Source organism: Ochotona curzoniae, unplaced genomic scaffold (genome assembly GCF_017591425.1).
Source record: "Ochotona curzoniae isolate NIBS_2020 unplaced genomic scaffold, NIBS_Ocur_1.0 scaffold_3208, whole genome shotgun sequence".
Lineage (NCBI taxonomy): Eukaryota > Metazoa > Chordata > Mammalia > Lagomorpha > Ochotonidae > Ochotona > Ochotona curzoniae.
Genome location: NW_024467106.1, coordinates 28,805,373 through 28,822,782, shown reverse-complemented (window position 1 = coordinate 28,822,782; position 17,410 = coordinate 28,805,373). Strand labels below are relative to the sequence as shown.

Here is a 17,410-nt window from a genome sequence, read left to right as displayed (position 1 = left end):
CACCGGGATAGAACCAACTTCAAACTGAGGTGTGCGTGTCCCCTGAGAAAAGTGTGGATAAACTTCGTGGGAATTCGAGAGAGCAGGCAGCAGCTAGCTGAGAAAAACTATTAAAAAAAAAAAGCTCTCAGGGAGAGAGGCACATTGACGATGGGCAGGGCAGTAGAGAGAAAAAAGCATTGTAGTGGCAAGGAGGGAAGACTCAGGGGAGCAGTGGGCACCCTCTGAGCAAGCGTGGGAATGGCTCCAGGGAAGGTAGAATGGAGGGTCCATGTGGGAAGGGGGCCGAGAACCAGGCCCAGGCCACAACCCTAGGAACTCTAAGTGCAGGCTGAGCAGAGAGAGAATTCTCCAGCAGTGGTTGGTTCAGAAGCCCAAGCCAGGAAGTGGAGGGGAGGAGACGTGGTCAATGAAGGAAGCCAGGGCGATGGGCTTGCCTGTTGCCCTTTGTGAAGTTCCACCCCCCAAGAGGGACTCTCCAGTCTTGCCCAGAGTGATTCACAGGCACCCCTGCTTTGTTCAAGGCCCTGGCTGAGATGCTCAAAGTGAACAAGGTGCTGAAGACACTCAACGTGGAATCCAACTTCATTTCTGGAGCCGGCATCCTGCGCCTGGTGGAGGCCCTGCCCCATAACACCTCCCTAGTGGAACTTAAGATTGACAACCAGGTGAGATGGTGGGGCGCCTGTACAGGGCCTTGCTGTACTTGCCTACATGTTGCTGCCAGAAGCAGATGGCAAGGAGCTCCCAGGCCCAGCCCTTAAAAGCCTCTATGGTGGCCCACACTTTGCTTTGTTATCTTCCCTTCCACCTGCTCTTCCAGCCTTCGCTGGGTCCCTAGGCCCCCAGTCATGGGGGAGGACTTGCTGCATGCCAACTTCAGCTCGGTAGAAGGCCTGGCTCTGCCAGACAGGTGGTGCCCAGATCTCATAGTTCACTGTCTTTCTACCCCCTAGCCTCATGCCGACCTCTTATCCCCATCATTTCTCCTTCCACATGACTTCTGAGTCTTCTCCCCTTTAGGGTTCTTCTTATCCCAAGCCCAGCTCACGCCCCACCCTGCAGAGATGCTGGGGAAAGCAGGTTGCCCTGGATGGTTGGGTGCATTATGTATTACACAAGGAATATACAGTTCACTTCACAATCTGTTCTCCAAGCTGCATGGGGCTGGGTTGGCCCAGAGTGGGCACCTTTGTTGTGTGAGTCATAGCAAGAGGCCATATGAGCTCACAGTGACCCTGCCGTGAATTCCTTGCTCCTCTCATGTGTGGCTGGCCTGGCAGCTGCGTCCCAGCCCCTCCCCACCCTTATGCTTTCTGGCCTTAGCCATTGCTGTCTCTGCTCTGACAGAGACAAGAGGGAGATAACAGATGAAACTAAGACTCCCAGCAGGCTTGGTAGTGGCCACAGACCAGGAACTTACATCTCAGTTGCTGTGGTGGCAGGTGACAGCTAGCTGACCACCTTCCCTCTTGCAACTGTTGATCATGGCTGTGGCCCTGACTCTGGCTCCAGAACATTCACTTCCTTGGGCTCCTGCAAAGGAGGCACAAGGAGAAACTCTGCTCTTAAAAAAAAAAAGAAAAAGAAAAAACAGAAAAGAAAAATTGCAAGGCAGAGTGACAGAGAGACACATCTGCTGGTTCACTCCCCACATAGCCACAATGGTTAGGGGTAGGGCTAGACTGAATCCAGGAGCCCAGAACTCCATCTGGATCTCCCATGAGGATGGCAAGGACCTAAGTTTTTGAGCCATTGTCTACTGCTTTCCCAGGAGCATTAGCAGGGAGGTGGACTGGAAAGGGAGCAGCCAGCCCTTGAACCAGTGCTTTGGTGTGGGATTATTGCAGGTGATGGCTAAACACTCTGTGCCACAACACAAACCCCAAGAATTCACTCATGAAGTGTAATATCAGGAGCTTTCAGCCTTTTTTGAATTATCCAAGGAACTTGTTCATTGTTCTAAGGGCTCTTTTTGTTAGTCAGGAGCCAGTAACCACATAGGTGCGTTGTATTTCTTGTCTTGTCCGTGTTCCCTGAAACTGTGGGTAGACATGACAACCACCCTCACGTTGTATATTCAAAGCACCAAGACCCAGGCAGACTGGGGAACCTGCCTGAAGTCACATAGTAGGTAAACAAAGGCAAGAGTCGAACCTGGTGCTGTGTGATGTCCAGGTCCACATACCATGCCCACCAGTCCTTGAAACTGGTAGAGTTTCCTTTGTGCCTCACATGTCTTCTCACCCTATCCCTATCTATCCCCTGATGAGGCCTGAGCAACTGGTTCCCACCCCGTCCCGTCCCGTGAGCCTCTTGTTTGGGGTGTCTTAACTTGTGGTGCATGCTGGCTGCACAACAGGGCCAGGCTGTGTGGGTAAAGAAGTCTCCACCTCTGCTCTCACCCCAGGTATCCCACCCTGGATGGGAAGAGGGACAGGTGCAGAAATGACTAGGGTACCAGGTGCCACAGCAAGCCAAGACAGTGGACTGTGAGATCCAGTGGAGGGAGCAGCCTTGGTCAGCAGCAGGGATCAAAGAAGGCTTCTTGGAGGAGGCAGAATTGGAGATAAATATAGAGGGTGAAAAGTAACTTGGAAGGTGAATTGGAAGCTGTGGCGTCAGGTGCAGGGAATCACCTGATCATGGAGAAGTGGAGAAAGCTGGGGATCCTGGGCAAGCAGGACTCAAGAACCCCTAGAGGAAGGCCAGAACGGGGGGGCTGCAAAGAGCTCTGAGTGGGTCAAAGGCAAGCAGGTTGCACCCTGGAGAGGTGGTTTCCTGTTGGAGGGAAAGCATTTGGGTCAGGGAGAGGCCATGGGGACCTGCGACACCAGTAGGGGACTATCGCACCAAGATAGGGGTCTGTGGGGGAGATGCCTCTGCCTGTCTTGCTGGATGTTTGACTTAAGGCCTAAGGGGTGGGGAAAACATGTCTCAGGATGAGGCTCCGATCACCCAGGGGCAGGCCACCTGTGCCTTTCACAGGGTGTCCCACAGGCCTGGGCACAGCAGAAATGTGTGACCCAGAGGAGGTGGTGAGTGGCGTATATTTTTTTCTTCACTCTCAGTCCCTGAGGCCTGGGGGGTTGGGGGGGTTGGGGGTGGTGTAGAGGCAGAACTTTGTCCTGGGTCCTTGGGTTGCAGCTGGTGTCCCGTGAGTCTCTGGCCTCCTTTCTCCTTATACGGCCAGAGAAAGGGATGTGTGAGGTGCTCGGCTCTGGGTGGCAAGGGGCCCTGCTGCCTGGCTGGCTGGCTGGCTCTGAACGGGGCACTGGGACGCCAAAGCTGTTTACTCGGCCCGCCTCTCCTCCTCTCAATACAGCGTGAGGTTGCCTGGAGACCACGGGAGGGTGGCAAGTGGGAAGGGAGGGGGGTTTGCAAACCAGAGTCAGAGCTCACTGAGGGGAAAAAAAAAGAAACAAAACAAAAAACGTATCCATCACAGCCCTTGTTTTACAGGTGGAAAAACTGAGACTCAGAGATGGGCAGAGCTGGGTGGGAGGTCATGTCCATGCCAGAGATGGATTCCATTCATGAATGCACAGGGGAGCCCCCCATAAGAATCCCACACAGGCCACATGCAAATGAGGCTCTTTGCTCTCCTAGATTTGCCCCCTGACCCTCCTTCCCACAGCAAGATTGACTTTTTCCCTGGGGAACTTTGGATCATGGAGGGTCATGGCCTGCAGAAGAACCAAGACCCGAGAAAGACAACCCAGTTGTAGGTTTATGCGAGGCTGGAGGCGGCTGGCCAGGACTGCCGCTGTTGATCCCAGTATCTGACATACGTATCATGCTTCGTGTTTGAAGAGCGGCTGAAGGAGCAGCTTGTGTTTCTCACTTTGCCAGATGGGGTGATTTATAGCTGGCTATTTTTACTTAGCACCGTCCGTGCGCGTGTCAGTTCTCTATAGCTGGGTCATAGATGATCCCCAAATGAAACGACTTAGCCTCACTGTCTTGTCTTCAGATAACTACAGCACTGTATCAGCTCATGATTTCTCAGGGCCAGGAAGCCAGGGAAGACCTCCACCCTGCCGAGCGACCCCTCCCTGCCATGGGGAGCATATCTCCTTTTGGTTGGGGAGTCATAACTTTAATTCATAGTGTGTCCATCTTATAATCTAGCACTCCGTGGCTTTCTAGCCAGCCTATGGAACACTTCTCACATTATACACACTATACAAGCTGCACTGCACGTGTCAGAGTAGTGTGGACACCACCTAAATGGCCATCTTTGCCAGGGTATCCTTAGGCCTAAATTAAAAATTAATTATTAATTATTAAGAAGTAAGCAGGGCTTAATTCTTGCACTGGCTCCTGACCCCCCACTTCCTACTAATGCAGACTCTTCCTGGGAGGCAACGATAGTAAGTCATGCAGCTGGGTCCCTGTCACCCACATGGGAGACCTGGACTGAGTTCTCAGCTCCCAGATTCAACCCAGTCTAGCCCTGGCTAATGTGGCATTTGGTAACTGAAAGAGAAGATGAGTCTCTCTCACTCTCTCAATGTGTTTCTCAATTAGATAAATAAATCTAAAGGTACAAGTGTATTTTGATGTCAAAGCTTCTGTCCTCATATATGGAAAAATGCACATTATGATAAAACTGTGCTTGGATTTCAGAATGTCTTCTGTATTAAAAAAAAAAAAAACCCTCATACTCCCCCTTCCCTTTTTCCGTGAACGTTCTAAAGTTCCTTGGAATGCCATGCATAGCCACACACCCCACTGGACACTGGCCATGGTGACTAGAAGTGGGACTGGGTATAAAGGGTGGGGCTGGAGACTCCTCTGTATTGTTCATTCTGCTGTTGCGTCGTTTGTATTTTTCGATAACGAGGCTGACTGGCTCACAAGTGATTTCTGAATCATTAGACAAATGTACAGGTGGGCAAGATTGATTTCCTAGCCCCCTCTCCCTGTTTCTAATGCCCAGAGTTTGCCGTGGCCAGTCCTCCAGGTGTGCTGTACTCCTTGGTTTCTTCTCAGAGGAGAAGCTTCTCATTTGCCTTCAACTCACTGTCAAGGTTGCTAAAGGATGCAAGTCCCAATCTAGGGAGACTCTGAGAAGAGGTTGCCCTGACATACCTCCAGGGACAAGCAGATTGTCAGAGTCTTCCAAGCAGTTCCTTCGCGGACACATCTGGTGGGATGTGTGAGGCCAAGCCCTGCCTGCAGCACTGGCATCGCATATGGATGCTGGTTCAAATCCTGGCTATTCTGCTTCCAATTCAGTTCCTTGCTAATATGCCTGGAAAGCAGCAAAAGATAGTCCAAGTCTTTGGGACCCTGAACCCACATGGAGACTCAGATACACAGCTCCAGACTTTTGGCTTTGGCCTAGCTAGTCCTGGTCTATGGCCATTTGGGGAGTGAACTAGCAGATGGATGATTTTCTCCTCTCTGTCTCACTGTTTCTCTGCCTCTCTAACTCTGCCTTTCAAATAAATAAATCTTTAAAGAGAATATATCTGGGGGCTAGAAGATTTGTTGCATTCCTTATCACCCCAAGTCAAGATCAAGCTGTGACTATGAAATTAATACACTGAAGAAGCATGGTCCAACTTCCATGTGTTCACCAGCTGGGCTCACCCATCTTCCAGGTGGGCATGCTGGCTCCTGCCTGTCCTTGTTCACTCTTGGGTGTGCAAGCAGGTAGAAGGTGGCAATTCATGTTAATGGGCTTTGGATTTAGGATCATACCACAGGATGTGAGGGCTTCCCAGAGGCAGCCTCCATGGGCCTGGGCAGTCCCTCCACTCCAGGGAAGAATCAGGCTTTCTGAGACCAACCTGTCTTGCATTGTAGCAGAGCTCCCCCAGTAAGTGTCCTGCTCAATGGCATGGGCAAAGAGAGCTGCCAGCTCCTTCTGGGGCCTCAGATGGTCACTGTTCCATCTGCCAAGCCAAGCTGCTCAGAGCCCAGGCCCCTGCCAAGTCCTCCAAGAACAGAACTGAGCTCTCCTAACTTCTTGGGAACCTTGCCAGAGGAGCTGCTAGCATTTCACAAGCATCTCTCTGCCCACCATGCTCACCTTAGCCCTGCTCAGTGGAACCCCCAGATGAGTTCTGGCGAGGGGTTCTCCATGGAGTCTTTTTTTTTTTAAAGATTTATTTATTTTTATTGGAAAGGCAGATTTGCAGAGAGAATGAGAGAGGAAGATCTTCCATCCACTGGTTCACTTCCCAAATGTTTACAATGGCTGGAGCCAGCAGCCAGGAGCTTCTTCTGGATCTCCCATGCAGGTGCAGGGTCCCAAGGTTTGGGGCCATCCTCCTATGCTTTCCCAGGCCATAAACATGGAGCTGGATGAGAAGTGGAGCTGCTGGGATGCAAACTGGCTTGTAAGGGGAGGATTATCAATTGAGCCATCACACCAATTGAGTCTTAGCTGCAGTTCCTGCTTGTCTATTTGGATGCTGGATGGATGTGTCTTCTAAGCCTCATCTGCTGCTGGTTCCTCCATTCACTTCTGTTCCCCAAATCTTAAGGGAGAGACCCTGGGCACATTCAACTGGAGCAGCCCTGGCTAACAGAACTTTCTGTGATGATGAAAATGTCCCATGTCTGGCTAGCCCATAAGGCAGCCATGAGCCAGTGGCTAGCAATCACTTGACATATTTTATCCTTTTGAGGAACTGCCAAACTGTCCTGCAGAGGAGTTACATGATTTTATACCCCCAGGAGTGATGTACAAGGATTCCACTTTCTCCACATTCTTGCTTAACACATGCTACTGTCTTTTTCATTAGAGGTATCGTGTGTGTGTGTGAGAAATAGAATGTCAATGTTGTTTGGCTCTGCAGTTTCTCAATCATCAATGCTGCAGATCTTATTAGCCACTTGAATATCTTCTTCAGAAAGAGATATCTGTTCAAATCCTTTCTCCAATTTTTTACCTATTTATTTATTTTTACCATTGTGTCCTAAGAGTTCTTTATTCTGGATAATTGTCTTTGTCAAATATATAACTTCCATTTTTCCCTATTCTGTATGTTATAATTTCACTTTCTTTTGAGAGTCCTTTGAGAAGTGCAAGAGTTTTAAATTTGGTGAAATTCAGCATATGTTTTTTTCTTTATTTTTTTCATTTTTGTACTTAATGCTATATCATAAGAACACTGGCAAGATCGTGAAAATTTTCTCCAAAGAGTTTTTTAGTTTTGACTCTTAGATTTAGACTTTTGAGTTAACTTGCCTGTACGATGTGAGGCAAAAACCTAAATTTATTGCTTGGCATGTGAATATGCAGGTGTGTCTACACCAGTTCTTGAAATGACCATTCGCTCCCCTGTTGAATTGTCTGGGTACCCCTTTTGAAAAACAATCTCACACAGATACGTGGATTGATTTCTGGAGTTTGTTATTTCTCCATCATCTGTATGTCTACCTCAAGCCATTACCTTAAAGGTTCTATTACTGCAGCTTGATAGTAATTTTGAAATCAGAATGTGTGTGAATTCTCCAACTTTTTCTTTGCTTTTCAAAGTAGTTTCTCTGTTTTGGGTCCTTTGCATTTTCTTGTGAGATTTGGAGGATCAGCTTATCCATTTATGCAAAAAAAAAAAAAGAGGCAGTTGGAATCTTGATAAGGATTACTCCACAGATTTGACAGCGTTCCAGCAATACTGCATCTTCTGACCCATGAAGATGGGATTTTTGCTTTCTAGGTCTCTAACATCATCCAGTGTTGTTTTGTAGTCTTCAGTGAAGGTTGGTTTTCCTTTTCCTTCCAGTGGTTTAAACAAGCCCACAATGAGCATTCTCATCATACCCATTCCAGCAGCCTTAAGGATTGTGGCCAGGTCTTTCTGGTGCTTTGGCTCCTTTGGGTCTTTTCATGCTTCTCTGGTGACCACTATGAATGGGAAGGCAGGGGACTCGATAAGATCAGGATGAGACTTTGAACGTGAACCTCAGCATTCCTGTTTTCTAGAATGATTTTGCTGACATCTGGATCCTCCTCTGCCCCCTCACATCAGTCGAAGAGATTAGTCTAAAGCACCTGTTACCTAGCTTCGCAGCATGCTGGAATCACCTCACCTGGGAACCTGGTTCTTTTTGTTTTAAAGTCATTAAAAACTCCACCTAGAGGACCTGATTCTATTAGTATGCCCAGCTGGTAGAGGGGTTCCTGGGAGGTGGAGCTCCTGCCTGGATACCTGATCTGAGAGGGGCTGTGAGGGAGTAACGGGAAGGAGGGTCTCTTGGGGTTCTGCAGAGGTGGGTTTGAATCCCAGCTCTTGGCTCCCAGCTTCAATTTCTCAAGGGTGCTAGTTCCCTACTCTGGGAGAGGGACTAAAATCCCTAGACACCACTCAGGGATTCTGGGTAGAGAGGTGGATTAGGTATTTGCACCAGTAGAGTAAGTAGTAAATCGTTGTTTGCTTTTTCTTGTTGTTTTTAATCAAAGAGCCAGCCCCTGGGCAACAAAGTAGAAATGGAGATTGTGAACATGTTGGAAAAAAATGCAACGCTTCTCAAATTCGGCTACCACTTTACCCAGCAGGGGCCCCGGCTGCGGGCATCCAATGCCATGATGAATAATAATGACCTTGGTAAGTGCAATCCTGCTCCCTGCCCTGCCCCTGCCCTGCCCCTGCGTGTCAGTCCCTCCACTTGGCCCTGGGTGCATCAGGGAAAATCTACTGCAACAGCTCCCAGGGAGTTCTGAGCTAACCCCTGACTTTGACATTGAGTGAATCATGAATCTGCTTTGTTTCCTCCATTGGTGCCTGGTTTCTGCCCCTAGACCTTCAGTTCAGGAGCTGAGGCTGAGAATTCTCCCCTCCCTGGTCCCTCCCCCACCCCAACTAGGCGGACAACTAACTGCTGCACACTGGCACCACACATGCTGCAGCACGCTGGTGGAAAGCGATAGGGGGGTTCGGCAGGGCCCACTGCTCACCAGGAGTCTGATCTGAATATCCCTGGTTGAATGCAGAGTCCTCAGAGATCCCAGCTTGGCTTTAGCCTCAAAGGTCCTCTAGCAGCCACCAACCCTGTCACCAAAATCCCACACCAAGCAGACATCACGCTGCTTTTAAAGCAAAAGTTGAAATCTTGACTTTGTGGTAAAGTACAAACAGGTTAGAGCAGTTCAGTCTTAGTTAACATTTTTTTTCTGTAATGAAAAATAAAACGTCATAGTCTTGATGATGAGCAGATAGAAAGTCAGCTGAATGTGCTTAATCATCACCTTGCTTCTGCAGGCTGCTCCACAAGCTCTTCCTGCTGTTGATTTAGTCCCCAAGAAAGGGAGCAAGACTGACAAGATACTAGGAAAACAAAAGAGGGGAAAAAGACAAGCAGCAGGTCTAGGTTGTTAACATGATTGATCATGCCTGTTCCTGGAACTAAGACAAGCGGAAAACAAACTGAGTTACATAATTCTTGTTAAACAAGAGGAAGAAGCATAAGTTCTTTTAAGAAAAGGGTTTATGTTTTAGTATTGGATGACATTATGAAATAACTATGGGTTTTCAAGGACAGACTCCTCTGTGTTTCTCACACTCACAGCTGTGTTCTTTGCACAGCTTTTTCTGGTCCCTGATCTACAGCGCAGGGCAGAGTTCAGGCGGGTGCCTGGTGACTGTCTGAGACTGGAAGAGTGGGCTTCAGTGGTAGCTGTGCATGCTCCAGGCCGGGCCGCAGAGACCCATGTGCACAGAACGACACACTTTGCATGCACTTCAGATGGAGTTACTAGGCTCCACATGAAGGAGTTCCAGAAGAGGCTTGGTGTGGATGCTGGAGGCTCTGGCTCTTCAGGACACCTCAGGTGCTGTTCACTCATTGCTCACCTGGTACCATTGCTTTCTAGAGCCTGGGATCCAGAAACGCCCATGCATAAAAACATTGCTACAGGCCTGGCACTACAGCTCAATTGGCTAAGCCTCTTCCTTCAAGCACCGGAATCCCATATGGGTGCTGATGCGTCCCGGCTTTTTCATTTCCCATCCAGCTCCCTGCTTCTGGGATGGGAAAGCAGGGAAGCATGACCCAAAGCCTTGGGACCCTGCACCCATATGGAAGAGCAAGATAAGGCTCCTGACTTTGGATTGGAGGGCGTAGCTCTGATTGCTCTGGCCACTTGGGGAGTGAACCAGCAGATGAACTTCTCTGTAACCCTGCCTTTCCAGTAAAAATAAATAATTCTTTAAAAAAAAAAAGGAGAAAAAATTTAAAACATTTATCTGTTTGATTTGAAAGGCAGAGTTAAGGCAGAGAGAGAGAGAGAGATCCTCCATCTGCTGGTTCACTTCCTAAAGGGTCACAATAGACAGGGCTAGGCTAGGCCAAGGCCAGGTGTCGGTTTCCCCGGGTCTCCCACAAGGAACCAGAGGCTGAAGCATTTGGCCCATCTTCTGCTTTCCCAGATGTATTAACAGGAAGCTGGATCAGAAATGCAGCAACTGGAACTCGCACTGGAGTCTATATGGGACTCCAGACCCTTGTGAAAGGCCGGCCAGTGAACTGTTGGCATGATTGTGATCCAGCTGTCCAATCAGTATTTGATATCCTTGAGTTTTATTCTGGTATTGAAACAATCTCCTGTTTTCCTCCCAGATTAGACTGAGATTTGTATGTGTCTCTCAGTGCCTACCCCTGGGCTAACCAATGACATAGTGGTTTGGGGGTTTTGTCCTCTGGTTTTTTCCTTGTCCTTCAATGGCACAGTGATCTGGGGGTTTTGTCATTTTTTTTTCTTTGTCCTCCAATGGCACAGTAGTCTGGGGGTTGTTGTTTTTGCAACAGGGGACCCAAGTAGCCAGAGGTTGAGTGTCACAGGAGCACTGGGATAATGGAACAAATGGCTTTTGGGGATTCTCCCAGGTCTGAGATCAAACTCTCAGGTCTGATTCCCTTATGGGGACCATCACAGGCCCCTAAAGGAAGCAAAGGGTGCTGAAGCTGACAGGAACTCCAGTCGATCTCCTCATTGCCTTCAAGAGAAACTGAAGCCAGCTGTGGGAGTGGGAGCCAGGCATGAGGGAGTATTGCACACAATGGCTTGGTGTCACAGAGATGTTTGTCACAATGAACATTTTCTGGGCAGCTTTTGTATGCTGTTGGGCTGTGCCCGGTGACATAAGGGGTGGCAGAAGGGCCAGTTCTCCAAGTCTAGAATCTTCACCTTTTAGGGGAAAAAAAATAGAAAGACTCAAAGGCATGCCTGAAAAATCAGCAGTGCCTACAAAGTCAGTCCAAACCAAGTGAGGAAATGAAGTTTGAGGCCAGAATCCAGTGAAGCCAAGTGCCCTGATTTAGGAGGGCAGGAGGGGCTGAATAGCCGTGAAAGGAAGATACAGGTGCATGAGCGAGGTGAGGAGGCACTCCTGCAAGGGCTGCAGCAGGTAGCCAGAGGGATATTTGGGGTACAAACACTAAGCAGTGGGACCCAGTTTATAGGGCAGCAGCGACTGAAAGGCCTCAAAGGATGGGAGGACCTGTGACTGGGCATGAGACTAAGCAGAAGGAATAGTGTTGGCCAAAGCAGGGCAATTGGCAAGGAGACAGGAGGCTGTGGCCTGTGGCCTTTCCTGCTGATCCCAGGTATGGTGATGGGAACAAGTGCAAGTGGGAACCACAGCAGGGCGCAGGACCTGTGTGCAGCTGCCCCCTTGGGCTTTCCACAGAAGGCATGGGTACAGAATCATTGCAGGCAACATTCCTACCACTAGGGGGCCCAGGAGTTGTAACTTTAACAGCAAATTTGTGCCCATCTACTTATTTCCACAAGAGGATGGCTGGCAATGGTGACAGTTGCCTCCTGGCTTCCTTTCGGCACATAGTTCTCATCTTGTTCTGGATGCTGTAGTAAACAGAAGGTTGTCAGGTTTCCCCCGACTGAATCTTGACATCCTGAAAGCATCCTTCTGGCTCTTCTCCAGGGCTGCGGTCTGTGCTGGTTAGCAGCTTGGTTGGAAGGGAGCAGACCTCTTGGGTTTCCCACTCACTGCCACCTGCCTCACCTGTTAGGTGCCAGCTCCTCGGGGACATTCAGTTCCCAAGGCCACATGTCAGCCAGTGTCTGGGCCTGTCCTCATTGGTACCCTTCAGTTCTGCCCACCCCATGTACAATATGCTGTGGGGCAGGTGTTCTGTGTTGAATGTAGCAAGTCCGGGTATGGTGGGTGGGCGTGGGGCAGGAGCAGAGCCGTGGATCCTCATCCACGTGTGTGCTCCTTGCCCCTCCCCAACCCTGTCTGAGGCACACCTATCAGTACACTATTTATAGTTCAGATCAGGCCCCACCCTCTCCTGACAAACTCAGTCACCCTCTCCTGACAAACTCAGTCTCCAAGTCAGTACGATGCAGGTGGGGTGCTTGTTTCCCATGTCCTCCAAGGCCTTTGGAACAACCTTAGGAACAGCACACCTCAAAATTTTTAAGCATCTGACTGTAAATTGAAAATTTAGAATTGTTGCATGTATAGGGTGATGTTATGATTTAGGATTACAAGCTGGGACAGTTAAATCAAGCTACACAACATCTTTATCCCAAGCACTTATCTTAATAGACTATTATTGGCTGTATTTGCCATGCTGTGCAAGAGAGCTAAAACCCATTCCTCCTGTGCCCTCCTGAGATCTTGTCCACTCTGTCACTTCCCCATGACTCCAAGCTTCTGCTTCTGTGTAGGGTGATTGCTGGTCTCACATGTAAGAACACATGTCTTTGTCTTGTACCCCAAATAATATTCTCCAGCTCCACCCATGGTGTTGCAAGTAACAGATTTTTTTTTAAACCAATTATTTTGAAAGGAATCGAGTGGGACAGGGATTTTCCATCTTCTGGTTCACTGCAGGTGGCTGCCACAGCCGGGGTTGTCAGGTCAGAGCCAGGAGCCAGGTGTTTTATCCATTTCCTATACAGATGTGGGGGCCTGAGCACTTGGGCCATCCTTTGCTGCTTTTCCCAGGTGCATTAGCAAAGAGCTAGGAGCAGAAGCAGAGCAGCTGGGACACAAATAGGTGCCAATTATGGGATGCCAGTGTGACAGATGGCAGTTTTACCTGCCATGCCACACTGAATTTCCTTCTTTGTAAGGTGAATAGCATCTCATTGTGTACATGTCCACCATGTTGTCTTTATTCATTCATCTGTTGAGGGACACTCCAATTGATTCTGCATTCTGGTGACTAACCAACTATGCTGTGAGGTTGCAGCATACACAGGAATACAGATATCTCTTTGACAAACTCATTGCAAATCTGGGAAAATGTCCAGAAGTGGAATTTCTAGATTCTCTGTCATATTTTACCCCCCAAAACTGTCTCAGAAAAAGCAATTTCCTCCCAGCCAACCAAGCCAGAAATCTGGGATTCTACATGCTACCTTGACCCCAGCCATCACCTCCACACGGGTCTCAAAGCCTGGCCTTATACCAGGCCCTCCAGCTACCCACATGGGCATCTTACCTGTTCTTTGCTTATGGCCCTGGATGGGCTCCAGGTGCTGCCAGGTTCAATTCCCCCAGGGCCTCTAAACCTCTCAGTAGCAGACCTGCTACTTGCACTGCATATAGTGTGTGCCATGTGCTATTCTGAACATGTTGATCTTACTCATTTCTGTAACTCCCATCCCCCTGGGGGAGGAGAGGCTGTTTTCCTCCCCACCTCGTAGCAAGGTCATGGAGGTTTGGAGACACATGTAAACTGCCCATAATGCACAGCCCAAATTGGGATTTGGACCAGCAGCTTGGCTCTACAGCCTGTGCTGTCTACATCAGGAGCAACCAACTGGCAGGCTCTCTACCCATTCCAGGTAGTCCCATTAAAGACCATCCTACGAATGCAAGGGGGGAACACTTGTCATCCTCAACCCTATACCTTCCCTTCTCAGGAAGATGTGGTCACTTCATTCACTGTGCCTTTCAGACCTCAGGGGGCTGTGCCAGGGACCTGCCAAAGCTTATGTGCTGTTTGTGGAGCTTGATTTCCTGTTTTATTTCTTGTTCTTGCACTTGGTACATGAGAGTCCTCTGTAAATGCTGTTGAATAAATGCTATAAATGAAAGTGCTTCCCAAAGACAAGCTGGTCCACTGGACATGAAGTGACAGAGGGGTTCAGGCAACAAATAGTGTGTGGCTGGTCCATATAGCTCAAGATTCCTTGTGCCTCTGCCGATGGCAAGTCTTTGGTTGTGGCAACCATGTGTAAGAAATAGTTTTTAAAAAGAAAAGCAAATTGAACAATGGAAGACCCAGCCTGTACTTTTATTTACCCTTACTCAGGGCAAGTTCCTTTCTCCTCTTGGTCTCATTTCCTCCATCGTTAAAATGGGGGTTGGTTGAGGGGAGGAAAACCATGTGATCTCATAGGCTCCTTTCTCTTCTCCCAGTGTAGAATGTTGCCCAGTGCATGCAGGGCAATTGGCAAGGAGACAGGAGGCTGTGGCCTGTGGCCTTTCCTGCTGCTTCCAGGTATAGTGATGGGAACAAGTGCAAGTGGGAACCACAGCAGGGCGCAGGACCTGTGGTGCTCTGCTTTTCTCCATAGAGAAGACTAACCTCTGAAGCACCAGAGGTGGTCCAGTGATGACAGCCCCACATGGATGAGACCAGCTCGTGGAAAGGAAGGTGCCACAGTGAGGCCCGCAATCACCAGCCTGGATACCTGCTTTAAGCATGAAATGTACCCTCTGCCATCCTGGGAGTGGGGTTAGTGCTAACAATCTACAACCTCAGGAGGGGCTCTGGGCAGGCCTGGATATGACTGCACAGCTAACAGAGAAGCTTACAAGTCTGCTCATGTCAACTCCTAGCCACTTTGGGCAAAGCTCTTCTGCTCTTTTTTGATCCCTGCACATTTGTCCCCAAGCCATCTAATATTCTGGTTTCTCCAGGAACTGGGGTAGACAGATCTTCTCCCCAAGTGAGATGGCCCACCTGGATTTGCTAATTATTCTTCAGAACTGAAGTGTTGGGCTTGGGGAAGGGGCTCAGGCACAGATTGAATTCTGGGCCCCAGGATGGGTGACCCATGTGACCCCGAGAACATTCCCCCAGCTCCCACCCACGTGAGCAACAGCTCCATGAGTGTTTTGGATGCCCAAGACATCCAAATATATCTCTGCCACATGTTTATCTCTGCTGGAGTACTGGAAGACAAATTTTTGTAGACTTTTCCCTCGGCAGTAGCTTCCTGTCTCTGCTGCATGAGCCCCTAACTGCCGCCTTCTAACTCCAGGGGTCTATGACCCTTCTGCCTTGTGGTTGATCTGATTTGCTGCTTGGTCTGACCACATCACAATACATTTCAAAGCACTCTCCCTGTTACAAGCAAAGGACTTCTTTAACATATCTGGCCTGCAACCTCCTGGCTGCTGCTTCCCTTTCTGGCATTCTACCACTTTGTCTTGTGAACAGTGTTTAGGTATAAACTGTCTTGTCTCCAGGGAAATATCAAGGTTAAGCATAAGGGGACACAGCACGGGAGAGGGTAACCTTCAGGGCTGAAATCACTGTTTATGTTAGCAGGCGACTGTCGGGGGGACTCCTAGCAAGCTGGGACAGATAAACGGTTTCACCAGGTCATGACTTCAGCCTCAGTAAGATCTACGGAGCCTAACTCTTATCAGAATTGGAGGAACACCCTTTAGCTAGAGGACCTCTGCAGGAAAGAGGAAAACATGAGCTGAGCAAAACAGAACTGTGCATCTGACCAGGGACAAGGACACTATGGATGGTGTCCCTTGCCACAGCCTCTCTGTACCAAGCACTGATGGGTTTTTCCTCACAGTTCTTTACAAACAGGTGGCTTCTGAAGTTGCTAACAATGCAATCAGAGAGGGGCTTCCCAGAGCCATCCCAGTGCCAGTGGTGGCTCCTGTCTCCAGGGACAACCAGCTGACATCTTTTCTCCATTCCTTTTCAGTGAGGAAGAGGAGATTGGCTGACCTGACCGGGCCCATCATTCCCAGGTGCCGCAGCGGTGTCTAGGGCATGGAGGTGCAGAGCCTGCCTTTGAACTGGACACGTTCTGCTGCCGGGCTGTGCTCTGCTGTGGAGACCAGAAAGCAACAATGCCAGCACAGACCCTACCGTGATTCAGTTCTTTATGCACTAAGGTTTCTAGTTTAACTAGTTGGTTGTAGTTGAGAATTTTATAAAATATGATTAATGTGAAGTTTTCCTTTAGTCACAGAAGTTCAGTCTAGTTATTTAAAAATGAAGAAGCCCTCAAACCGGCATAGATCTTAGGTATCAGGCATGACGGTGTCAATGACATCCCCAGTAGCTCAGTGTTGGTGGCCCTGCTGTGTGGCATGCTTTAGTTGCCCCCTGGGATATGTAAATTCTTACCTGGCTTGCAAGTACCATGACAAATTCTTTATTACAAATCTGATCCTAGCAAACTGAACAGTTACGCATTCTTTATTAACTCCCTTTTAAATTTTAACAATCTCAGGGTTAAAGTTGTCAAATTGATAGTGAAGCAAGAACACAATTCTCCCTTTTAGACAGGGAGCCCGAGGCCACAAAGATCTGCCAGGAACTGACTGGAGGGCATGAGATTCCTTTTGCTGGGTGTGAAGAAATGATGAAAAGGCCAACAGTGCATCTGTGTCCTGACTAACCTCAGGCAATGAACCCAACTAGGGGTGTTCTTTACAAACATCTGGGATGGTTTTCAATTCAACATTGGAGGCGAAATGTTTTCCCACTGCATGCCATCCATCCCCTAGTGTGAAAGCCTGCAGCCAAGGATTCAAGAACACCTGGTGTGCTGCACTGTTGGTGAGCCACCTAATGGAGGCAATACGGCAGTGGGACACTTTACTGCACATCAGGGCTACAATAGCTAGCACAGTCAAGACCAGACTGACTGGCTCACCTCTTATTAGTCACATGCCCACTGGGCTCATGCAAGCAACTTAGACCTCTGAAAGACGATGGTGATAAACATCCAGATAATAAACAATCAGAAATCACTAGCCAAATCGCCCGATATCCCCCTTTTCATATCATGTGCATCTCCTGGGATCCAGCAAGAAGGGGTTAAGCCACAGTTCCCTTGTGCCTTTTGATACCACAGTGCCAGTTAATGTGATTCTGTTGTTGCTTTGGGGAGTTACTTTCATTAGTGATTCAGCAAATCTCACCAAGAACAAGGCCAGAGAACAGATGAGCAAAGAGCTAAGAGACTTCTCAAGTGCAAAGGGAAAAGTCTCCTACACTGAACTCCGAGGACATGGATGGTACAGGGTAACTGGAGGTGGAGGCAGGGCTCCGCCACCACGGAAGAGCATCTACTGAGGCTGCAAACGGACCCAGGATGGCATCAGGCTGCAGGGACGGCCAGTGCCATTCGGCTTCTCCCTGAACACAACTGCAGCTGTATTCTGCGTCACTGGAAGTTGCAACATAACATTAAATCTGTTGGTCTATGGATGGC

At 48.9% G+C, this 17,410-nt stretch overlaps 1 protein-coding gene across 3 annotated transcripts in view; it reads left to right on the top strand.

Moving 5' to 3' along the window:
- TMOD1 (tropomodulin 1) overlaps positions 1-17,402 on the top strand; it is a 71,569-nt gene extending 54,167 nt beyond the window's left edge. For 2 of the 3 annotated variants that reach the window (XM_041004583.1, XM_041004585.1), the window contains 3 exons: positions 525-668; positions 8,420-8,564; positions 15,890-17,402. In XM_041004583.1, the coding sequence (XP_040860517.1) occupies positions 525-668; positions 8,420-8,564; positions 15,890-15,954 (354 nt within the window). In that variant the 3' untranslated portion in view covers positions 15,955-17,402. The remainder of the gene's footprint in view (positions 1-524; positions 669-8,419; positions 8,565-15,889) is intronic. The other variant, XM_041004584.1, reaches the window with a different exon arrangement.
- The last annotated feature ends 8 nt before the right edge of the window (positions 17,403-17,410 follow it).